The sequence below is a fragment of the Antedon bifida genome, chromosome 10 (assembly GCF_963402885.1).
Source record: "Antedon bifida chromosome 10, ecAntBifi1.1, whole genome shotgun sequence".
Taxonomy (NCBI): domain Eukaryota; kingdom Metazoa; phylum Echinodermata; class Crinoidea; order Comatulida; family Antedonidae; genus Antedon; species Antedon bifida.
The window spans coordinates 18,636,379-18,661,440 of record NC_136235.1 but is presented as its reverse complement, the minus strand read 5'-3'; the positions used below and the strand labels follow the sequence as shown (position 1 = coordinate 18,661,440).

The 25,062-nt window shown below is 33.5% G+C and overlaps 3 protein-coding genes across 3 annotated transcripts in view; 2 read left to right on the top strand and 1 right to left on the bottom strand.

The window, feature by feature from the left end:
- Positions 1-574: 574 nt before the first annotated feature.
- Positions 575-18,857, top strand: LOC144853521 (limulus clotting factor C-like). The gene is made up of 11 exons (XM_078711215.1): positions 575-605; positions 1,172-1,354; positions 1,531-1,710; positions 1,903-2,148; positions 15,443-15,580; positions 15,787-16,113; positions 16,510-16,653; positions 16,848-17,042; positions 17,159-17,338; positions 17,731-18,464; positions 18,844-18,857. Exons 1-10 carry the CDS (start codon positions 575-577, stop codon positions 18,342-18,344), a joined length of 2,238 nt encoding a protein of 745 aa, XP_078567341.1. The 3' UTR covers positions 18,345-18,464; positions 18,844-18,857.
- Positions 18,858-18,870: 13 nt separating this feature from the next.
- On the top strand, positions 18,871-24,597 carry LOC144853594 (uncharacterized). The gene is made up of 8 exons (XM_078711321.1): positions 18,871-18,894; positions 18,996-19,080; positions 20,677-20,781; positions 21,013-21,105; positions 22,768-22,917; positions 23,534-23,584; positions 23,886-23,970; positions 24,340-24,597. The coding sequence occupies exons 4-8, from the start codon at positions 21,039-21,041 to the stop codon at positions 24,425-24,427; spliced, it is 441 nt and encodes a 146-aa protein (XP_078567447.1). The 5' UTR covers positions 18,871-18,894; positions 18,996-19,080; positions 20,677-20,781; positions 21,013-21,038; the 3' UTR covers positions 24,428-24,597.
- LOC144853593 (free fatty acid receptor 3-like) overlaps positions 23,850-25,062 on the bottom strand; it is a 29,758-nt gene continuing 28,545 nt past the window's right edge. The window contains exon 2 of the transcript XR_013614392.1: positions 23,850-23,966. The gene's annotated coding sequence lies outside the window, so the exon portion shown is untranslated. The remainder of the gene's footprint in view (positions 23,967-25,062) is intronic.

The following is a 25,062-nucleotide window of genomic DNA, read 5'->3' as shown; positions in this document are numbered from 1 at the left end:
TAGACATAACACCGTGACAGAATCAGCTGCAATTTAAAGTAAACATTAATTTATTACGGTTTACATCGTATTTTAAATATTTTCTGATTTCAAATCAGATAAGTTTTTTTCAGCCTTTACTAGGCTAAACATCTCAATACTTTTAATTAATAATGATTCTAAAATATATAACTTGGTCATGCTTGGTTCTGAAAGTTGTCTTTACACACCAACCTCAAAAACTATTTTTTTAAACTCATTATAGTATATTTATATAGAATTATATTGTTTTGAATGCCGCATAACAATAATATAAATAAAATCGTAATTTATCAACTTTCAACAATTAACCTAAATTCAATGCTTTGTAACATCATTGTACAAAACTACAGATAAATATTTAAAGAGACCAGAAAAAGTATTGTTGGAATTGTGTGGGTTCCTTTACTGCAGTTATTTTCGTTGTCCTTTGCAAAAGTTTATAACCCCTTGATAATAATTATGACGAAAAGTATATCTTATATCCATCTTGATAAACGAAGGCCCTAATGATTTAGATCAACTATTGCAACAATACTTATCACGTGATTTCAAGATGCTGGGAGGCGAAAGTTCATGTTTTACAGGTAGGCCTATTATCTAAGGCCAAGTTCTCTGTCCAAGTCGGGATATTTTATTGGATTTTGAAAGTGTTTTTGTAGTAGGCCTACTATCTATATTGCCGAAATCGCTGCCGGGGTCACATAAAAACCTGAATATGTTCAACGAATATGTTTGGATATCACTTGTTTTGTGTGTGTACCCAGGGATCAAACACTTATCCGCAGGTAAGCTAAATTAAAAATATATATATAAAAACCTACCATCAATCTCAGGACTTAGCTATTGGTTCAGATCCAGACTCTGGCTGGCAAAGTCAGCTTAGTTAGACATTTCACAGAAAGACACTTCGATCAAAAGACTTACAGAAACAGCATCGACACATAGTTCTGTTAAGCTGCATGCAGGAAGATAAATACATTTTCTTTTCAGATTTTTACAGAAAACAAATTCAAACTGTGAAGCTGCAGAGAGACCAATACAGCTTAACTTCTACAATCACCATTAATTTCAATAGATATAAACAGTTTTGCATCTAAGATCTATTCACTGCATACAGACAACCCTTATCCTATTTGTTACGTTATTTCAGCGAGCGACTGCAGTTCGCCACCTGAAATTGGCAATGCTACATTTACATCTGCTGGTGGTTCATCAGAAGGTGACTACGTCATCTATACATGTGACAGTGGATTTCTTCCGACTGAAAACCAGGCAAATACTGTGATATTTTGTCAAGATGGACATTGGGTAGGAAGCGATCTTCAATGTAAATGTAAGTTCAAATTAATGTCCTTTTCACCAGAGTTACGGCAACCAAATACTGTACCTAAGATTTGATTTTAGTTCCATCTGAACACGTATTCAAAATTCTTTAAACTAATACTGCCAGTGTTCGTTTGAGGAAAAATATTGAACAAACAAAGAATAACAATAATTAATTTTCATTAGATCTTGAATGTCCAGAACCATCTGTTCCTGCCTTTGGCAACGTAAGCAGTAGTACAACAGAGTATAATACAGTAATCAGCTACTCATGCCATCCAGATAAAACATTAGAAGGAAATAGTACAAGACGTTGTCAGGTTGATGGCTCATGGAGCGGCGAATCACCAAACTGTGTTGAATATGGTCTGTATAATTATATATTAAGCAAAAAAATTGTTTCAATAATATAGATAAAGATAATAAAATCATGCTGATTTCAACCATGTATTAGGCCTAAATGTTGATTGTTGGCACTTATTCGGAAGAAGGTATTACTAACCAAGCAATATAGCTTAGTTTTTGTTGATGTTATATTCTATCTTCTCTTTTGTAAAGGTTGTGAAGACAAAAACAATAATTTTATCGTGGCTGATACTTGCTTTAACATAAGAACTGAGGAAAAAACGTGGCAAGGAGCCAATGTGAGTTGTATATTGTCTGGAGCTAATCTGGCATACATTGGAAATAAGGAAACACAAGAAGAAGTGGTAAATGAGATCAATAAGAAGTACGGGAATGATAATGACGACTACTGGATCGGATTATACGAAGTTATTGTGACGCAGTGGTACTGGACTGACAGTAGGCCTAATTTATTTATTATATGATCGGGTGAGGGGCGGGAGGGAGGACCGTAATTCCCGATGTGGTCATTAATGTTTATGTCATTGTGCAAACGGGGTGGAACATAAACATATTGTATTCTAGTTATTCTAAAGATATTACCCCTTACTACTAGTAGTTTTTGTAATGGCCTGGAAACCACCAATCATGTAGGTTAGTAGTTTTGTTTGCACTTGTTTCTTAGTATGTATGTGACTGAAGAAGGAGCTTTTAATATATGCTGAATTGTTATATGAGTTCTGAATTCATCTATTTCACAGGTGATTCTCCTATGGTTTACAGCAATTGGGAATCTGCATCAGCCGGTGATGCTGGCGATCGTTGTTTTCTTAAGGGTAGCACAGGAGAATGGTCAAGTGTATTTTCTGGGACTAATATGGGATATATCTGTCAATTTGGTATGGAACTTTATCGTGTTTTTATGAAATATAATCTACTCTAGTAAATATTTCAGCAAAATATTTATAATAACACTTATCGCCTGTTGTATATGATAAGGGTTGAATAACTAAGCTCATATTTTTTCTTCCTTAGTTTAATTACAGTTACGTTTTGAAACGTTATTATTTCAACATTTTAATTAATTCATTCATTCATTTAATCTTTAGCTGATGATTGTCCAAACCATTTTACCTCAGTTGGTGACTTTTTAAAATATGGTACATCAACAATTGATGGAAACACCTACTGCTTTGTATTTAACCCATCGGCGAACAACAATTGGAATGGAGCAAAAGACAATTGCAAGTACCAATATTATGACTACGATGGAGGAACACAAATGTTAGGACGTCTTGTTGAAATCACAGATGAGATCACACAAACTTACATTGAAGTGTTGATAACTCAGAATAGTAATGACCTCGGTGGTGATGATTATTGGATTGGTGCTGAAAAGAAAAACGCCGATCCACGTGTTTGGAAATGGACAAATGGTCAGTATCTATATTGCATGTATTTGTTGTATTATGTTGTACAAGTTATTAAATTTCACCATGAGTAAACTAATCAATCATTAGAACTAAAAACAGTTCAGTATCACTGACATTTATGAATGTGGCTATTGGGATGTCTGACTATATTTATGAACAATTGTTATACATGTTGACAATTTGATTTGTATTTGTTAGCAGTAGGCCTATACGTTTTGTTCCACAGAATAAGTCATTTTCCAGAAACAAAATATGAAAGAAATAGGATTTGTTTTGTTTAAAGCTATGTCTACACTATCAAACTAGTTTGAAAATAAAAAGTGTGATGTGCCCAAATATGGTAGTGATATACCCAAATATGGTAGTGATATGACATCACCGTGTCCATATATGGGCACATCAAATGTTTTTGTCACAAAGTTTGATAGTGTAGACAGAGTTTTATATATTAGGAAAATTGCATTCACGATATCCTGCCTCGAATCTGAATTTATGAAACTCTCAATTACAGATTGTATTGTGTAAGACGCTGTCTACACTATCAAACTAGTTTGACAAAAAAAGTGTGATGTGCCCAAATATGGCAGTGATAAGCCCAAGTATAGTAGTGATATGACATCATCATGTCCATATATGGGTGGCACATTTTTTGTCACATAAAAGATAGTGTAGCAATAGCTTTATACACTAGGCCTACTCGGTATATTTTACGTCAAAGCATTTTATTTAAAACATTAGAGTTTATTATAAATTTGGTAATAATTTAGGTCTTAATTCTACATATGCACCATGGGGTCCTACTGAACCTAGTGGTGATGGAAATTGCGTCAACTTGTTGAAAGTACACGAGTATAATTGGAACGATGAAAGCTGTGATAAATCATCGAGGTACATCTGTAGTTACGGTGAGCATTACATTTAGTTGATAAAAAATTGTAGTGTAGAGTAAAACCAAAATAAAAGTAATACGTGCCAAGAGGTAAAGGGTTTTAAACTTAAACAATATATACATATGACGCGGAGCTTCCAGGTTCTAGACGGTGATTCGTTGAATAATACTGTACTCCTGAGCTGGTCTAGTTTCGGACAAAATATCAAAACGTAATGATCCGCTCGTAAAGGAATACTACCAACATGAAAAATACAACAACTACATACCTGAGTCAAGTATATACAGCGAAGTGACACCTTAAAACATTGCTTTTAGTTTATTTACAATCAAATTATAAACTGCTTAGAAAAAATAGGCTCCTTTTTACAATGTTTTTTTTTTCAATCATAACATGTTTGTTATTGTAAATATTGTATTTAAGATTATACTGATACTGTTACTTTCTGTGGGTTTCCTGGTGGTATACTGAACGGATTTGTTTTAGACGATGCAAAGGATAAATACGACATAGGTGATGTTGTTCGCTATGATTGCATAAACGGCTACGATATGGAAGGATCACCTAATATCACATGTACAAATAATGTTAAATGGGAAAATAGACCATTCTGTGTTGGTAAGTATAAGTAATATTGTTTTTTCTACAATGATTTTGTTGAAATAAAAAGATATAATTTAAGCCAATTGGTGGCAAAACGATTTTTATTTAGATATAAAGATATACTACAGTACATGATTGGTCCCACATCGACATTGAACGACTGTTTAGTTATTCAGTCAAAGTCTAGACAGAAATTAAAATTTAATAAGGTTTATTTTTTTAAATCATATTCTTATTTTGACTAGCTGTAAATTGCACATCTCAGCCACACAAAATCGAGTTCTCTTCTTTTAAAAATGTGTCGGCTTCCAAATATGGTGACGTTGTTGTGTATGAATGTTTGGATAATTACACTATGGTGGGATTTGGTGTTTCAACGTGCTTAGCCAATGCGACCTGGAGCTATCCGGAATTTACTTGTGAAGGTAGGATTGTAAGATTTATAAAGCATAGCTTTTAAAATTGTAGATTGTAGATTCATCGTCACTAAAAATTGTTTATCGGTTATTGAAGATTCGTTATTATATTTATGATTTGATTTGATGTTATTAAATTTGTCATTTTCTTTTCAGGTATTAAAAATATTACACCAACGATTGAGTCTAGTACGGAAAAACGTAGGAGCACAATAGTAACTGACGTCGTGAGTTCGCCTACACAGACACAACCTACCAAAGAAGGTTTGACGACATCATCTACCACGCCAGAAAACCCGACAGACATTGCTTCAACAACCGAATATTTTGGAATGTCTACTGGTACAATTTATCATACAACAGATGAAACATTGACAACTGAACTCGAAACGACTTACTATACTACCGTTACAACTCAAGAAAAGTCTACAACAGAAGTTTCGACAACTGAATTTATGGAAACATCGGAAGGTGCACGTACAACGACAACCGACAACACATTGACAACAGAATTAGAGTCGACAGACGACACTATAACACAAGAAAATATGTCGACAAGAGAATTTATTTTGACAACTGAATCTATAGAAACATCTGAAGGTACACGATCAACGGCAACCGATCAAACATTGACAACAGAATTAGAGTCGACAGACGACACTATAACACAAGAAAACATGTCGACAAGAGAAATTATTTCGACAACTGAATTTATGGAAACATCTGAAGGTACACGATCAACGGCAACCGATCAAACATTTACAACAGAATTAGAGTCGACAGATGGCACTATAACACAAGAAAATGTTACAGCAGAAATTATTTCGCCAACTGAATCTATAGAAACATCTGAAGGTACACCATCAACTACGGCAACCGATCAAACATTGACAACAGAATTAAAGTCGACAGACGACACTATAACACAAGAAAATGCTACAACAGAAATTATTTCGCCAACTGAATCTATAGAAACATCTGAAGGTACACCATCAACTACGGCAACCGATCAAACATTGACAACAGAATTAGAATCGACAGACGACACTATAACACACGAAAATGCTACAGCAGAAATTATTTCGACAACTGAATTTATGGAAACATCTGAAGGTACACCATCAACTACGGCAACCGATCGAACATTGACAACAGAATTAGAGTCGACAGACGACACTATAACACAAGAAAATGCTACAGCAGAAATTATTTCGCCAACTGAATCTATAGAAACATCTGAAGGTACACCATCAACTACGGCAACCGATCAAACATTGACAACAGAATTAGAATCGACAGACGACACTATAACACACGAAAATGCTACAGCAGAAATTATTTCGACAACTGAATTTATGGAAACATCTGAAGGTACACCATCAACTACGGCAACCGATCGAACATTGACAACAGAATTAGAGTCGACAGACGACACTATAACACAAGAAAATGCTACAGCAGAAATTATTTCGACAACCGAATCTATAGAAACATCTGAAGGTACACCATCAACTATGGCAACCGACCAAACATTGACAACAGAATTAGAGTCGACAGACGACACTATAACACACGAAAATGCTACAGCAGAAATTATTTCGACAACTGAATTTATGGAAACATCTGAAGGTACACGATCAACGGCAACCGATCAAACATTGACAACAGAATTAGAGTCGACAGACGACACTATAACACAAGAAAATGCTACAGCAGAAATTATTTCGACAACTGAATCTATAGAAACATCTGAAGGTACACCATCAACTATGGCAACCAATCGAACATTGACAACAGAATTAAAGTCGACAGACGACACTATAACACAAGAAAATGCTACAGCAGAAATTATTTTGACAACTGAATCTATAGAAACATCTGAAGGTACACGATCAATTACGGCAACCGACCAAACATTTACAACAGAATTAAAGTCGACAGACGACAGTATAATACACGAAAATGCTACAGCAGAAATTATTTCGACAACTGAATCTATGGAAACATCTGAAGGTACACCATCAACTATGGCAACCGATCGAACATTGACAACAGAATTAAAGTCGACAGACGACACTATAAAACAAGAAAATGCTACAGCAGAAATTATTTCGACAACTGAATCTATGGAAACATCTGAAGGTACACCATCAACTATGGCAACCGATCAAACATTGACAACAGAATTAAAGTCGACAGACGACACTATAACACAAGAAAATGCTACAGCAGAAATTATTTCGACAACATTTGAAGGTGCACGACCAGCGACAACCGAACGAGAATTTACAACAGAATTAGGGCTGACAGAGGATATTAAAACACAAGAAACTCCGATAACAGAAATGACTTCGAAACCTGAATCTATAGAAACCTCTGATAGTATAGCATCAGAAGCAACAACGTCCAGCGCATGGTCAACGCAGGAATATAGGACGACTGACACCATTATTCTTGTGACAACTGCATTACAACAGTCAGAAGGTATCAAATCGACAATGCAACGAAAACAGACAACTGGCGGTACAACTCAGAGCTTTATAACAAATGGAATAACGACATCACATTCGCAAACCTCGCAAACTCAACAGAGACCAACTACAAAACAAATGTTGTCAACTATTATTAGACAAACTAGTGACGGTGCAAGAACCACACAGAAATACACGACCATTGAAACTTCAACAACTCAATCGCCACACACAGAGGGTATTGTATCGCCAACCCAGAACGTTCTGACAACACAATTATCAATAACTGATCCGATAAGACCAACTGATGATGGTACACCTCAAACACAGAAACACGTGACAACTGTCGAAGCAATGACAACTGAATTACAACAGACAGAAGGTATTCCTTCCTCAACACAGAAAGTGCAGCCTGCAACAAGACAAACTGCTGACGGTTCACCAACACAGAGACCAACTGATGATGGTACACCTCAAACGCAGAATCACGTGACAACTGTCGAAGTGGTGACAACTAAATTGCAACAGACAGAAGATATTCCTTCCTCAACACAGAAAATGCAGCCTACAACAGAAGTACCTACAAGACAAACTGCTGACGGTTCACCAACACAGAGACCAACTGATGATGGTACACCTCAAACGCAGAATCACGTGACAACTGTCCAAACAGTAACAACTAAATTACAACAGACAGAAGGTATTCCTTCCTCAACACAGAAAATACAGCCTACAACAGAAGTACCTACAAGACAAACTGCTGACGGTTCACCAACACAGAGACCAACTGATGATGGTACACCTCAAACGCAGAATCACGTGACAACTGTCCAAACAGTAACAACTAAATTACAACAGACAGAAGGTATTCCTTCCTCAACACAGAAAATACAGCCTACAACAAGACAAACTGCTGACGGTTCACCAACACAGAACTTTGATAAAACCGACATACTGACAACTCAATCACAAAAGACGAATTTGGTCTCAAAAGGAACACAGCAACATACAGCTAAAGAAGAATTTTCAACTAAACCACAAAAAACAAATGCTGTTGTTAACATTACTACATTACAGACAAAGCTATCAACAGAGAGTGAATCAACAACCAAACGTCAACAAAAAGAGACAACAGAATACTGTAAGTAAGACCTGACCATGTTTTTCCCAAATCAATAGAACAGGACAACAACTTACTCATGAACTATTATAGTGTCCTCATAACCGATTGGTATTTCATATCTTATGATTTTATTATCTCATCAAATGTGGTCTTTGATTACAGATTCCACATCTAACCCTCCCAGTGAAGGACTTACTCTTACATATTTAAGTAAGTATATAACTTTGCCAGCTTTGTATAATATTCATAGCACAGTTAGCATGATGTAAATAAGTAGATTTCATATTGAGGTGTAACTGCACGACGCGCGACGCGGAAATACGAACTTATCGGAGCGTGTCGTAAACATTACAAATCAGTTATTCCTAGAGTCGCATACGATCGTATCGTCTCCACAGCACCGATTGTTGTTAGATATGCGATCTCAGTTAACTTGTAGACATATTGGCGGTTGATAAAATAATTACTTTCACCGTCAGCGATCGTTGTCTTTACTAACATTACTCGTTATTTTGTTTCAGTTATCATTAGCGTTTTAAGTGCTTTCGTGGTTCTGTTTCTCTTAATCCTTATACTGTTAATCTGTTCTTATTTGAGACGGTAAGTAATTAGTTAACTAACCCTAATTATTTGAGGAATCCCTTTTTGTCGTTGCTAGAATAGTGTAAAGGTGATTTAAAATTTCTTCAAAAGAGAGATTGGCCGCCCAACAAATTAAATAAATGGAATATTAATAGAAATTGATTGGATTGTTTAAAGCTTAATACAGAATGAATGTAAAATACCAGGAAGGTGGGCTTTTGTACACCAAATCGGCTGTACCTATGTAACTTCTTTCTTTACAAAAAAATGCATTCTAGAGAGAATTATAAAATCGAATGTGTTAATAATTATAATAAATAATTATTAATTGTGTTTAGTTAGCAAAGAATAATAGTTAGTTACCAAAACGAATTGATAAACAAGATAGATCAGTTAAGTGAAGACGAGAATAATTAATTATATTTTTATTGGTTGAATATAGAAGACATCCTATAGAAGAGTCAAAAGCAGAAGACCTTGATTTCGACGAACCACCAGCACATGTCGACCAAGATTTCTTTTCCAACTTCAAGGGTATTCCAAGAGCTCGAATTTCTTATCAACATGATGTTTTAGACAAATTCGATCATTATAACGAAGACTACAGTGAATTTGAAGCTACGTCTCAAGTAATGTATGTGAGGCGAACAAACCGTGTTTCGCAGTCAAACTGGGAAAGAGATCCTAGCTACGAGCCAAATACAGTGCCTAGCTTTAAAACGAATCGTGGCTACGAAAGGGGTTATGAGAATTCAGATGAACTTATTCCAATGAATTCAATGGGAAAAACAAAAGCTTCTTATGTTTTTCCATTTTATTAGAAATATACAGAATTTCTTCTTCGAGTGACGTAACACTTGTCCCCTGTAATTATTTGTATTATACAATATTGTAACGGTTTTTAGTTTATATTCAAATATAATGACTAACTGTATATTATATTGTTTGAAGGTTTGCATGGCAAAATCTATATGTTGATATCAAGTTTGCGATACACCACTTATATATAGTTCTGAAAAGAACTGTTTGAGTTTCTCGACTTTTCGATCACTATAATTTGATCGTCCTCAGAAGTGATCGAGAATGGGAATCGAAGGTTATATATTTTTTTAAGCATTGCGCAAATTCACATATTGCGCACATTTGTGCACACGTACTGCGTAGGGTACGACCAAATCACGATTCTTCTCTTTTTACTCCTGGACGGAGGTTGCAACTCTCTGATTACTCTTGTCTAAATATATTATTATGTATCAACAAATTTGAGAACTGGTACTTTATATTGTGATGATTTGAAATCTATGATAGGAAGCTAATAAACACTATAATCTATTTTCCTGTGTGCTAATGCGGCTTCATTACACAACTATCCCCATCTATCAATAATCACATTGGTTTACTTTAAGATAATATCACTGTCAAATGACATATTTAACTCTTGTTCATACCTAATTTTGACTACAAGTAAACAAAATCGTATCTTTATCTCTAACTTACTGAACTACATAATCGAAACTTACGTACTTTGTAGATAATATAATGGAATAATACAACTTATATCAAATGACACTGCCAATTCAATGTTAGTAATAAAAACACTCACTTCGGTCTAATTTGTGTAAGTATGATTTTCTTCATAAATATAGTAGGCCTACTATAGGAATCGAATTCAGTTTAAAAAATTGATATATCATTACCAGTAATAGGCCTACACTTCTTTTTGGAGCACGTAGGCCTACAGTAGGTCATTCTCATAATGTACAACACGATTAATTATAATTTCACAGGCGGTGAAAGTCATTTAACACCGGCGTTCTTAGAGTATGATAAGTGAATGTAAAAATCATTATGAAACCAAAATGTCTGATTACATTTAAACTTGCACTTACACTATTATAATAGGCCTAATACCAGAGGTTAGGTACATTTCTATGTGCCATCTAAGAAATCTAATGTATTGTGTTTTATTTAAGAATTGTGACAGTTATTATTTTAGTGTGTAATGAAGAAATGATACTCAACAAAAGAAAGATTGAGTTCCTGTTTATTTGTATAAATTGTGCTATACAATCTGAAGGTATTCCCAATAATTATTGATTTACTGTCTAAATTATTAACATAGACAAACTTAAATTCATTCAATTTCATGTACGTATTGACTTTTCATCATCGCCACCAGACATTCCATCAACGTTAACATTTGCGCATGCAATCCACGTTTTTCTTGCAAGAAGGATAATTAGTTTTAACCAAAAAGTGAACTGCGCAAGTGCAAAATCGCTGAGTCGTTGCTATTTGCATAACAAAGGCATAGCAACCGAACCATTTTGAGGACATGTTAGTAATGTTAAGTAATAACTTAAAGCTAGAACCTGGGCTACATTTTCATAAATTAAGAGAAAGAAACATCTCTAGTTTACAACTATGAAACAAAGAACGAGATAATCGTATAACTGATACAACAAGGTACGTGTACCAACAGTTTCTTGGTATTTAGTAGGACCTAGGCCTATTTTTTTCCGTATCATTTAAGCGAGTTACTGCAGTTCGCCACCTGCAATTGCCAATGCTACATTTACATCTTCTGGTGGTTCATCAGAAGGTGACTACGTCATTTATACTTGTAACAGTGGCTTCCTTCCGACTGGAAACCAAGCAAATGCGGTGATATTTTGTCAAGATGGACAATGGGTAGGAAGCGATCTTCAATGTAAATGTAAGTATATAATGTATTAGAAGAGACGACACAAGATATGGCTGTGGTGATTAGTGTTTGTGACGTAATTATCATAATATTACATGGAAATTGCTTATCTACTACGGTATCAATTACGGTTTATGAATTTTCTGAACCTGCATATTATTGATCCAAATTATTAAAGTTATGCAAATAATGAATTGGTAAGCGGATAAAAAATTTACTGACCAACTTAATACGTTCCATACGATTTCTATGTTGAAATGATAAAATAGCAAAAGTAATTTTCAACAGATCTTGAATGTCCAGAACCATCTGTGCCTGCCTTTGGGAACGTAAGCAGCAGTGCAACAGAGTATAATACAGTAATCAGCTACTCATGCCATCCAAATAAAACATTAGAAGGAAATAGTACAAGACGTTGTCAAGTTGATGGCTCGTGGAGCGGCGAATCACCAAAATGTATTGGCTATGGTCAGTAATATTAGTGAAAATTAAATAAATTTATTCAATCGCATCTTTAATTGAGAACTCCGTCTCTCCTCCATCTTAATTTGCATAATTAACCTACCTTCATTTGAGCTGATCCAGGGGTAAAACAAACTTAAAGAAATTTCGTATTATACGCTAAATAAGGCATTTTGGTTTAAATTATATTTGTAAAAAGACAATTGTTATGTCACTTTCACTATTTAGGTGACCACTAGCACTGTTTACACTGCCTTTCCATGCATCCTTACGTTTGTTTTTTAGTCATTGTTGATGTTAATGTATCTTTTTTTTTGTAAAGATTGTAACGAAAACGATGATTTTATCGTGGCCGACACTTGCTATAACATAAGAACTGAGGAAAAAACGTGGCAAGGAGCTAATGTGAGTTGTATATCGTCTGGAGCTAACCTGGCATACATTGGAAATAAGGAAACACAAGAAGAAGTGGTAAAGGAGATCAATACGAAGTACGGGAATGATAATCACGACTACTGGATCGGATTATACGAAGTTTCTGTGACGCAGTGGTACTGGACTGAAAGTTAGTTTTATTTAAATAAATATACATCATTAGATAATGATAACTGTCATATTCATTGTTTTAGTCACATATTATTTTCAATATCGTTTTTTGTATCATAATTGCATAACTGACACTCTCAATAATAATTATCATCACCTTATTAGTACGTTAATCGTCATTATTCTTGTAATAGTCATAATCATAATCAGGTTATTAAGTAATATTATGTATTATCATAAGCACAATTTATTCTTTGTATTCCATCATTACCAGAAATATAATATTTCGTAAGCTCTACGGATTATTTAAATCATTTTTTTTATAATATAGGTAATTTATAGTAAAACTGAATGTGTTATTGTTAATAATGGTTGGATATCAGAAAGTTTTGAAATGGAATGCGGAATAAGACAGGGTTGCCCATTGTCGGCGTTACTCTTTATTTTAGTAGTAGAAATTATGGCGTGTAATATAAGAAAAGATAAATGCTATAAAGGAATATCTTTACCTAACAATGATAATGGTGAGGAAGTTCGCATTGCGCATCTGGCGGATGACACTGTACTCTTTGTGGGAAATGAAAAAAGTATAGAGATTGGTTTAAATATTGTTAATAAGTTTGGTAAAGTGTCTGGTATGAATTTAAATAAAAAAAAAACCAACGCTATATGGATTGGCAAAAATATAAACAAAATTGAAAAACCATGCAGTCTAAATTGGGTTAATGAACCAATTAAGATTTTGGGTATTTATGTGGGATATAATGAGAACAAATGCAGTGAATTGAATTGGGATAGTAAGGTGGCAAACTTAGAAATGCTACTCAATAGATGGAAAGGAAGAAACCTAACCTTTTTTGGCAAAGTTACCATTTTAAAAAGTTTAGCTTTGTCTAAACTAACATACAATGCATGTATAATTGATGTACCAGATGATGTTATTTTTAAAATAAATAAATTGATATATAACTTTTTATGGAATGGAAAAACAGAAAAAATAAAAAGAAAAACTTTAATCGGTAAAATGATTAAAGGGGGCATAGGTATGCCTGATTTCGCATTACACATAAACTCGCTGAAAATGATATGGGCAAGAAAATTACTGTGTAGAAAACACGTAAGATGGAAAATCTTACCACTATACTATTTTAACAAATTTGGAACCGAACAACTAATTTTAAGTATGTCAAATATCAATTTTAAAAATAACATGGGCTTAGATAATATACCATCTTTTTATTATAATGTTCTAAAGTGTTGTGTTGAATTTAATAATATGAATAATGAAGATACAATTAACAAGTATGAAGAAGTGATAAAGCAAAACTTATGGGGTAATAATTATATTAAATATAGAAACAAACCACTATTCTTTAAGAACTGGATAGATGCAGGTTTTAATCAAATTGGAGATATAATTATTTTCAATCGTCTAATGAAACCTATAGAAATAATTAAACAACTACGTATTAAGAAAAACTGGATAGCTGAATATGTTTCCTTAACTAGAGCTATTCCAAAAGAGTGGTTAAATATAATTAAACATAATATGCCAAATATGAACCAATATATGAATGTGAATCTGGAATACAATATCAACAATATAATTAAGATGACAACAAAAGATGTATATTCTAACTTTGTAAATAATGTTTTTATTCCCCCGAAAAGCATACTTAAATGGAACAACATATTTAATGAAGATATCAAGTGGTGTGATGTCTGGAAAAGAAAGGTGAAAAACGAAAAAATTAAGAAATTTGCCCAATTGAATTACAAATTACTAAATAGAATTGTACCTACAAATCTAAAACTGTATAACTGGAAACTGAAAAATAATAACATATGTAACAATTGTGGAGTCATTGAAGACGAAAAACATATGTTTTATTATTGTAGACGTAATCAAATACTGTGGAAAAAAATTGACAACATATTTAAAAAACTAGATAACAGCAGTAGCTCGTTCAAAGAACTCCTGTTAGGAAGTAAATGTCAAGTAAAAAATCAATTGTATTCAATAGCTGTGTACGTCATATACATAATTAAAATTAAAACTGAACTTAAAAAACCTGTATGCCAGAATCCTTGGATTCAGTTTAAATATATTTTAAAAGAAATGAATATACTAGGCATGTTGTAACGTATAAGTGACATCCATCTTTGTATTTTAAAATGTACAGTATTATATCATGTACAAAATGAAGTGTAGATTTTTATGGTTTTTGTATGCATATAATCAAAACACTATATGTATAAAGGTTAAAAGAGTAAAAATCAGAAAATAACGAAAAAAGTAGAAAACGGAAACTTAATGTATGAAAATGAAATGTGAACGAAATATGTATGAAATATTAAATGAATAAAGGTGGTGGTTAACCACAAAAGAGAAAAAAAAAAAAATATAGGTAATTCCATTCTGGCTTTTCGCATGACATGCTTGCACAGGTATTACATTATTCTAACTGATAATTTTATAGTAAAGTAAAGTATAATTATATCGTTAACTTGATTCTATCACAGGTGATTCTCCCATGGTTTACACTAATTGGGAATCTGCATCAGCTGGTGATGCTGGCGATCGTTGTTTTCTTAAGGGTAGCACAGCAGAATGGTCAAGCGTATTTTCTGGGACTAATATGGGATATATCTGTCAATTTGGTATGGAACTTTTTTTGCGTAGTTTTTATGAAATGCGTCATTGTTAAAGTAAGATATTGTAACAAGTTTAAAAGATATTGAAGACATAACACAAATAAACATCTATGTGTACTATTATTTCAATTAAAGAATTTAATTATTCAATTAAATAAATCATCAAGAAATATGTTGCTTTTTAATTTTTAATTCGTTCATTTAATCCTTAGCTGACGTTTGCCCTAACCATTTTACCTCAACTGGAGACTTTTTAAAATATGGTACATCAACAATTGGTGGAAACTCCTACTGTTATGTATTTAACCCGTCGTCTAATAGCAATTGGAACGGAGCGAAAGACACTTGCACGTATCAATATTATGACTACAATGGAGGAAGACAAATGGTAGGACGTCTTGTTGAAATCACAGATGAGATCACACAAACTTACATTGAATTGTTGATAACACAGAATAGTAATGACTTAAGTGGTGATGATTATTGGATTGGTGCTGAAAAGAAGAACGCCGATCCACGTGTTTGGAAATGGACAAATGGTCAGTATGGTTTTGATTTTATTTGAATTACAATGTAAATGTTACATGTTAACAGAAATTTATATAAAGTAAATACAGTTTCTCAATTGATGAATAACTATGTGACCATTGCCATTGTTTAATAATGTTATTGAATTCATAGCATGAGCTGAATCATGTTTTAATTTTTTTAATTACCTTTACATACTAATTCGTTTATACTGAGTTGTATTCGGACCACCATTAAAATGTAGACAGGAAAGACCAATAATAACAAGAAAACTAATCCAAACCACAATCCTAACTATAATCCTAACTATAATCCTAACTATAATCCTAATCATAATCGTAACACTAAATTTATGGGTATACGCCTGTCTTCATATTGACGGTTCAAATATATCTGTAATAATATAGGGCTTAATTCAACATATTATACATCATGGGGTCCTAATGAACCTAGCCGAGCTGATGAGAATTGCGTCAGCTTGTTGAAAGTACACGTGTATAATTGGAGCGATGAAGGTTGTGATAGATCATCGAGATACATCTGTAGTTACGGTGAGTAACATTATTTTAAATGCCCACTATACCTATCAGAAAAACCGATATTATTATTATGTTAAAGCCTATTCAAATCTCGAGTTATCTGTATCTTTAATATGGGCGGAAATGTTGAATAGCACGCCCTCTCTCGCCTTCTGCATTTTGCAAAGTACTGTATTTTTTGCCTTTTCCTATACTCTTTTGAACAGATTATACTGATACTGTTACTTTCTGTGGGTTTCCTGGTGGTATACTGAACGGATTTGTTTTAGACGATGCAAAGAATAAATACGACATAGGTGATGTTGTTCGCTATGATTGCATAAACGGCTACGATATGGAAGGATCACCTAGTATCACGTGTACAAATAATGTTAAATGGGAAAATAAACCATTCTGTGAGGGTTAGTAAGAATATTTGTTTTGTTTAGAAATAGTCAACTTACAAACATTGTGAACAAAACATTTTTTTCTCGCTCCTATAAAAACATTTTCTAAATGTATGTTTCGTTTTAATTAGCGGTGACATGCACATCTTCCCCACACAACATTGAATTTGCTACTTATTCAAATGTGTCGGCTGCAAAGTATGGTGACGTGGTTGTGTATGAATGTTGGGATAATTACACTATGGTGGGATTTGGTGTTTCAACGTGCTTAGCTAATGCGACATGGAGTTATGCAGAAGTTACTTGTGAAGGTAGGTATATTAACACATCACATCCATGGTGACATATCTAATTAGATTTTCTTAGATTAAATTTCTTTCTTCAAGAAATTATTATTTTGTAAATGCATAGTCCGATGACACGTATCACACCTATAAACCTGTGTCGTCGTGAGGAGCGAGGACATACGTCCCAATATTTTCGCATGTGCACAACTAACTAACATGACATAGTTTGATCATTGGCCGTCACAAATTGAAAGATTTTTTATACCCGACGACTCTTCTCCGTTCTTTCTATCGACTCTGTATTATTAATTCTTTATTGAGAAAGCTCCGTGATGAATAACATTACAGAAAAAGGAATTTGTTTATCGGTGAAGGAACAAAAGATATCTTGATATTAAAAACTTTTGATTATGCAGATACATCTGACAGAGAAAATATTTCAACAAGTGAATATCCGGGAACGTTAGATATGACAACTAGCACAACAATCGTAACTCACTTACAACAAACGGACGGTAAAGCATCAACAACACAGAAATTGCTGACAACCCCAACAAGACAAATATCAATAACTAATACACAAACTGTAGAAGGGACAATCTCAACACGTAAATATACGACGACCGCTGAAACAACAACTCCAACACAACACTCAGCTGGTATGGCATCAAAGACTGAAAAAGAACAGACGACAAAACAAATATCAGTAACTAATACAAGACAAACTGTAGAAGGGACAATCTCAACACGTAAATATACGACGACCGCCGAAACAACAACTCCAACACAACACTCGGCTGGTATGGCATCAAAGACTGAAAAAGAACAGACGACAAAACAAATATCAGTAACTAATACAAGAAAAACAACCGCCGATATTGTATCGAAAACTCAGAAAATGCTAACAACAAAACAAATACCGGTGGTAAGTACTGATGATGCTTTATCAACTCAATCGCAGAAAGCAACGGTTGTCACAAAAAGAACGCAAACAGCACAAGAGGAACGCAAACAGCACAAGAGGAATTGACAACTAAGCCTCCAAAAACAGAAGAGTCGACGTCATCGTTACGTACAAAGGAAAGTGAATTGACATCCAATCTTCAACCACAACAGACTAACACGACTAAAGCAAAACCATCGACGAAAGGTATGTACTGTGTCTAAATTACCAAATTTGATCTAATCTGAAGTTATACTACATTCACACTTTGTTCCATTTCACGTAACGGAAGACAGCGCCGTTCAATTCTGTATGATAATGATTTTTCAATGGAAGTGTGAATAGGCCTATAGCTTTATCTATTTTCTATTCTATTTTTTTTTTATTCTCTATAGTAAATTTGTGTTTCGTTCCTTAAGAGATAAAAACTACCTCAAACACATTAATTATCGTTATGCATTAGAAAAATGAAAATATAATTTGTTATATATGTTTACGTCTTAAACCTTTAAAAAGAACGAAATTGATTTATGTTTTATGTTCATTCATGATTTTATAAGCTAAGGAATGGAACTTTAAATTTCAGAATCAGAATCTACCAAAAATCCAGATAAAGGAATGGAAGTCGGATTGATAGGTCAGTAACTTCTTTAATGTTTTATATGAAATGCAGCATCTAAGATATAATCAATATTATCACTGAATAATCAGTAATTCTTTATTCCTTTCTAATTATAGTAACAATTGCAATACTCGGTGTATCAGTGATCCTCGTGGCTGGTGGACTCGTGTTTTGGTTGGTTGTTAGATTTACAAAACCTAGGTATAAATAATAAATAAATATTTATAGAATAATACAATCGTTTTAAATATCAAATTAAACAATACAAGATGTTGATAAATGGTCATGTTTGTGTTGCTTTTGAGGATGACGTCGTGCAACCTCAATTCCCCACTCAATTATATAATATCAATATTTATATAAATTGATTGGTATTAAATATAGGCTGTAGTAACGTTAATGACGTCACAAAGAGGCACAAAGTAGTTGACCCATTGGTACAAAAGTCATTCAACTGTTTACGCCTTGTGACAAATGTTGTGTCTCTTGCAGAAAAGTTGCTCCTACTACTGAAGAAGTGCCGATCGAACTTATGCCTCAATCTAACACTAACTAACACTAACATCTGACAAAGACACTGTCTTCAACTGAAAGAACAGCGATTTAATGATGAAACTAGTGGATTAAATGAAGAAAAACAAACATTACTTTTTGTGTGTAAAATTATCTTTTTAGCGGCAAACTGCATTTGCATTGTACTGAAATACAAAATCGCCGTGAGCATATATTCTAAATGTCAAAATAAATAAATGTTATTACAACCACAGATTGGAAGCACATTTATCGAATATTCTTCTAATATCGTCTATTTATAGTCCATCAGTTGGAATTTTGATTTTTGTCTTGTTTATGTTAGTTCGTCAGTCAGCATTTCGATTTTTGTCTTGTTTTTTTATTTTTGTTTGGAGCATTATACGTATGAAACACGACGTGTGCCAAAATGCTTATCTTTTTACCAATTTTTAAGTCGAAATGCAGTAACTATAGTTAGGCCTACGTTATACAGGGCGAAATAAGGTGAAATAGAATGTCTTGTCAATCAATCAAATACAAATATATATTATAGGTCGGAATTCTATAGCCACTCCAAAACTATCTAATCTAATCAATACAAAGCATATATAGGTGCTTAAGTCACATGACATTGATATGATGAACATTATAGTAGGTAGGCCTAAACCATTTCCATTTACCTCTTTCACAATTTTTCGGTCATTAACGCGAGTACCAAAATAACCAAAGACATTTTGATTTTGTATACATGTACGGTTTTATATTTTTAAAATACTACTTTCATTATTAGTAATTACTATTGAATGAAAGAATATACTCTAGTACATAAGATAAAAAACCAATAGATGCACTGATTATGTGCGCATCTGTGTGCATACTGTTTGTTCCTATACGCTACTTTCCTTTCAGTTAGGCCAACGTAATTACGCCAATGACTAGAAAACAGTGATACTTAATACACTAAAATACATTTATTATCTTCTTATTATTATTTCATTGATGATATTTGTTGGTTTGAATCATTCAAAAACCATACTTTATTCTCCCGTGCTAATGATGACATTGCAACACTAGCCAACAGTGTACCAATAACGAATGTCCTTTCAACAACCCACTTATCGGTTTTACTTTCAGATAATCAGAACTCTTGCATTTGACTATGTAAACAACCTGGTTATCTTTATCTGGCCGTTATTGTATTCACATTTAGATAGCAACGCCTATCTTTGAGAATGATATCTAACAGAATTAAATAATCATAATCCAGTTTATACTATCAATTAGAAATTGAAAACGTGAAAGATTAAAACGGTGTTTGGATAAGTGAGAAGGGACGACGCAAACCAACGTCTAGCAGGGACACAATAAACTTAACGTATGTAAATTTATGTAAGTATTGTTTATCTTCCTAACAGTATTTTTTTTAGGAATATTAATTTAGTTTGATTCATTACTAAGCAACAGACTTCCTATTGGTCTCCATGTTTCAATCGTGTTCTATAAACTCTGGACATTAAATAAGCACGACATAAATTTATAATCGAAATGGGCCCGATGAAACTGGCCCTTTGGACTTCTTTATTGCTATAATGTGTAATTGTCTATGGCCTTTCTTTTTAGTACTGTCAAAAATCACTCACAAAGAAATGTTCAGCCGAAGAAGGATCGAGTTTCTCTTGATTTGTCTGCTAAGTTGTGCTATACAATGTGAAGGTACAGTGTATTTTTGTTTTAGAATTAAAATTACCGTTTATCTCGATTATGCTAACGTTGTCCAACATGGGCAACTGCATGCATTCTCTCATGCAGGCCAGTTACTAGGGTGAATTCCATCGATTTTTTCTGACGAGAAGTTCTTAATTAAGGATTAGGTATAACTTGGTTGCTTTGTTCATAGGTTTGTTTCTTTTGATGGGCATTCGAAAACTGAAAGTTAGGCCATATAGTTGAATAATAGGCATAGGCATACGTTACATTTACCTGAGGTTATGATGTAAATGGCCCAGGAATTGTAATTTTGTTTTGCCCTGTTGCAATCGTAATTACTGCTAATTTTGTTTGGTATTTAAGAAGGTCCTGATATTATTGGGTGTGAATTCACCAAGAATGATGTTAATATTACTTTCGACTTCATCAATTTGGAGATAAATTATTTTATTAAAGATATTGCTAACGTAATGGTTATATTTGTACTAGGAGCTAATAATGTTGATTTACTATTTTCATCTGAAACAAATGTGAAATCTGTCCTGTTTTCATTTTCTTCAATTCGGTCTACGTTATTATTTTATGTTATAAATGGTTTTGTCTAAGAAGACTACCTAATTGTACTTTTGTTTAGTGGATTGCTTATTATTATTAGAAGAAGACTAGTAATTTAAAAAATAATTATTTATTAAATTAATATTAGAACTACTTATTTTAAAAATAAATTATCATTTTGTGAAGCGTTCTTTAATATTTATAATATAAAGTCTTACATTTGAAATGGTCAAAGAGTATTAGTCCAGACTCTAGTGGTAAGTTAAATTTGTAATAGTTATCAATTAGGTCTTTGGGTGGATGGTAAATAATACATCAGATAACACGTTCGTTTGGACCAATCAGAACAATCGGTTAAATATTCACGATTTCGTTGTAAAATTTACGTGTAAATATTATTAATCTACCATGGAAACTACACGATCAAGATAATGATTCAGGTGAATTTTAACGGTATCTGAACTAACACGTAACTAGAATTTATGACTACCGTATACGTGAATAATAAAGTTATAAAGTTTAAGTAGCCAGTTCTTAAAACCTGGTCGATATTTGAACTAAGATTACAAAAAGATATACGGCTTTACCACGTTGAAACACCGGTTCTCGTCAGATCACCGAAGTTAAGCGACGTTGGGCCTGGTTAGAGCTATGGATGGGAGACCATCTGGGAATGGGGAATAGCGGGTGCTATATACGGAGCTGGGGTCCCGTTAGGCATTTGAAATCAGTACTGCTGACTCTTATGGCAGCCCCTGCATCTAGTATCTGCCTCAGACCTCTGATCAAAGTGGGCATTTGACGAGAGAAGCCCTTGATCAATGTTAGGACCAATCAAGGGGCTTTGTTTGTATCAAACCTGTTAGTGGCGGTAATTATCGCTGTTGGTTTCGATTGAATAAAATAAAATAAAAAAATAAAATAAAAAATAAAAAGCAATATGTAAAACAAAATTACACATGCAATTTCTCATCGATTCTAATCGACATATCAAAAACAAATGTTCGGAGAATACTACTTGAATTAGATTGAATTATTGCATATACTCTATAGAAATAAATAATAATTTTAGTATTATGGAACTAAACTTTTAATATATTACTAATGGCATAGGTTCAACGGAGGATTATACCGACCAGACGATTACAATTACTGAAGTAGAGCAGACATTCGATACTACATCCATCACGGAAGAAACCTCACCAACAGAAATGTCAACAACAGAAGCTTCAGAAACAACTGCTGGTACGACAGTCACAAAAGGTAGGCCTATGCATCCAAACCATGGACTGAAGAAACATGGTCTAACCAAGGCAATCTAACAACAGGATGCTGAGCTCAAAGGATTTATCTGTGGCTGCGACACGATCACTTCCATGCCTCTTAACAGACACTGCGTGCCGTGGAGAATGTACTGTTGGTATTTGTCGCAGCAAGACATCAAAGGCCTGTTACGAGTTCCCATCTTGGAAAGGCGAGCTCAGTGTCCTGGTGTTAGATTACCTTGGTCTAACCAAGTTCTTTATTACAATTGCACAGTAGCATATAGGCCTAATTATGATTGATTGTATCAACGAGATACAAAACTATATTAATAAATAAATCAAGTCCTGGAAATGATTGCTATTCCTATTTATTAAAATAAAGCTATCAATTCAAGTAATGCAGGTTTTATTAATCACATTACATTTGAAACATATCTTCTGAACCTTTTTTAAGATCGATGTCTTTTTCCAGGGTTCGATTCAAAACGACTGACGCATTATTCTCAAATCGGTCTTATAGAATTGTAAAGGATCGTAACTTGATAATCTTCGAAATTATTTATTAACAATTGTTGAGAAATATACATTACGGTTTAGGCATGTTTAAATTTTAGAGTCGGAAACTACCAAAAAGCCAGATGAAGGAATGGAAGTCGGATTGATTGGTGAGTAGGCCTAATGTCTTTATGTTTTGTGAAGATCTAAAAGCTCTGCCTACACTCTATCAAACTAGTCTGAAAAAAAGTGTGATGTTCCCAAATATGGTAGTGATATGCCCAAATATGGTAGTGATATGCCCAAATATGGTAGTGATATGATATCATCATGTCCATATATGGGCAAATCACATTTTTTGTCACATAAATTTGTGTAGACAGAGCTTAAAGGCGGTATTCGATTTACTTTGAATACAATATTTTAAATTGTTCATTTCCATCGTCATCACTACCTTGTTTTTCATTACAGTAACAATCGTAATAGTCAGTGTGTTAGTTATTGGCCTAACTGCCGGATTGGTGACTTGGATGGTTATGCGATATACCAAATCTAGGTAAAATATTATTGAAGTATTAATATAGTAATTGTATTGTCTGCATATCAATGTTTACACTACCGTAACTTTTATGTTGCTCGGACCAACATTATAATATTAAATTTAAAGAAATATAATAATTAAATTATGATTATGAAGATGATATGCTGTTTGTGGAAAAATGGTTATCATTATTAGAACGTCATAACCCTTCCATTCTATCCGATATTGCAAACTTAACATTACTCCACCAGAATAATTAATAAGACGGCGCATGCGTATAAAGGCCGTTTTGTCAAATTATGTTGTGTTTCAAGCTTACATAAGATCTTTCAGAGCAGTTTTTTTTTTGATGATTTATACTGTAATAACATTTTATTTTATCAGAAAAGTCGCTCCAACTGAAGAAACACCGGTTGAACTTATGTCACAATCCAGCTCGTTGTCCGAAACTGAAAAACCATTGGTTGAATAAATAAATGTTCTTGAACCTTGAGATAAGAACATATAGAAATAACATTAGGCCTAAGCTTCCACACTCACTAAAAATGCTTTTATTATGTGAGAGTAAAAAAGTATTCTGGTTTGTATATACTTAGTATAAGTAATTAAACAAAGAATATAATACACTATAACATTTTAGATATCTTTTTTTTCTGTACATGTAAATACTGAAAATATCACCGATTTTAATAAATTCTTCCATTTTATTATTTTTTTTCTGTTAATTGATAATATTTTCTTAATACCTAAACTAAATATTTATGTTAATTTTTCTCTCTCTGTTTTATATAACATATTCAACTTCACTCCCTCAACAAATATTTTGAATTTTCCCTAATAGATAGAACGAACTTAAGGGCATGTTCAGACGCACGGCGTTAAGGTGGCGTTATGTAAGCGGCGTACATGTTCGTATTATGTTTGTGTCTGAACTAAGCCCGTGTACAAAACAACGACAGACAAGACCTCAAAAGTTTATCTTTGGTTGCCATGGCCTTAGTTAGTTGATGTCAGTAGCTTTTATTTGGTTATTAGTGTTATCTTAACATCCATTAGGCACAGTTTACCAACACAGTGAACGTTACAAACTGATTGGAATGACCATTG

What these genes read in the sequence shown, in the direction of transcription:
- LOC144853521 (XM_078711215.1), top strand. Translation starts at nt 575, where the DNA reads ATGCTGGGAGGCGAAAGTTCATGTTTTACAG. An exon ending in ACCAAACTGTGTTGAATATG is followed by an intron (nt 1,711 to 1,902) that starts GTCTGTATAATT and finishes TCTTTTGTAAAG; the next exon opens with GTTGTGAAGACAAAAACAAT. An exon ending in TGTTTGGAAATGGACAAATG is followed by an intron (nt 16,114 to 16,509) that starts GTCAGTATGGTT and finishes GTAATAATATAG; the next exon opens with GGCTTAATTCAACATATTAT.
- LOC144853594 (XM_078711321.1), top strand. Translation starts at nt 21,039, where the DNA reads ATGTTCAGCCGAAGAAGGATCGAGTTTCTCTTGATTTGTCTGCTAAGT. An exon ending in TGGTACGACAGTCACAAAAG is followed by an intron (nt 22,918 to 23,533) that starts GTAGGCCTATGC and finishes TTTAAATTTTAG; the next exon opens with AGTCGGAAACTACCAAAAAG. An exon ending in ATGCGATATACCAAATCTAG is followed by an intron (nt 23,971 to 24,339) that starts GTAAAATATTAT and finishes TTATTTTATCAG; the next exon opens with AAAAGTCGCTCCAACTGAAG.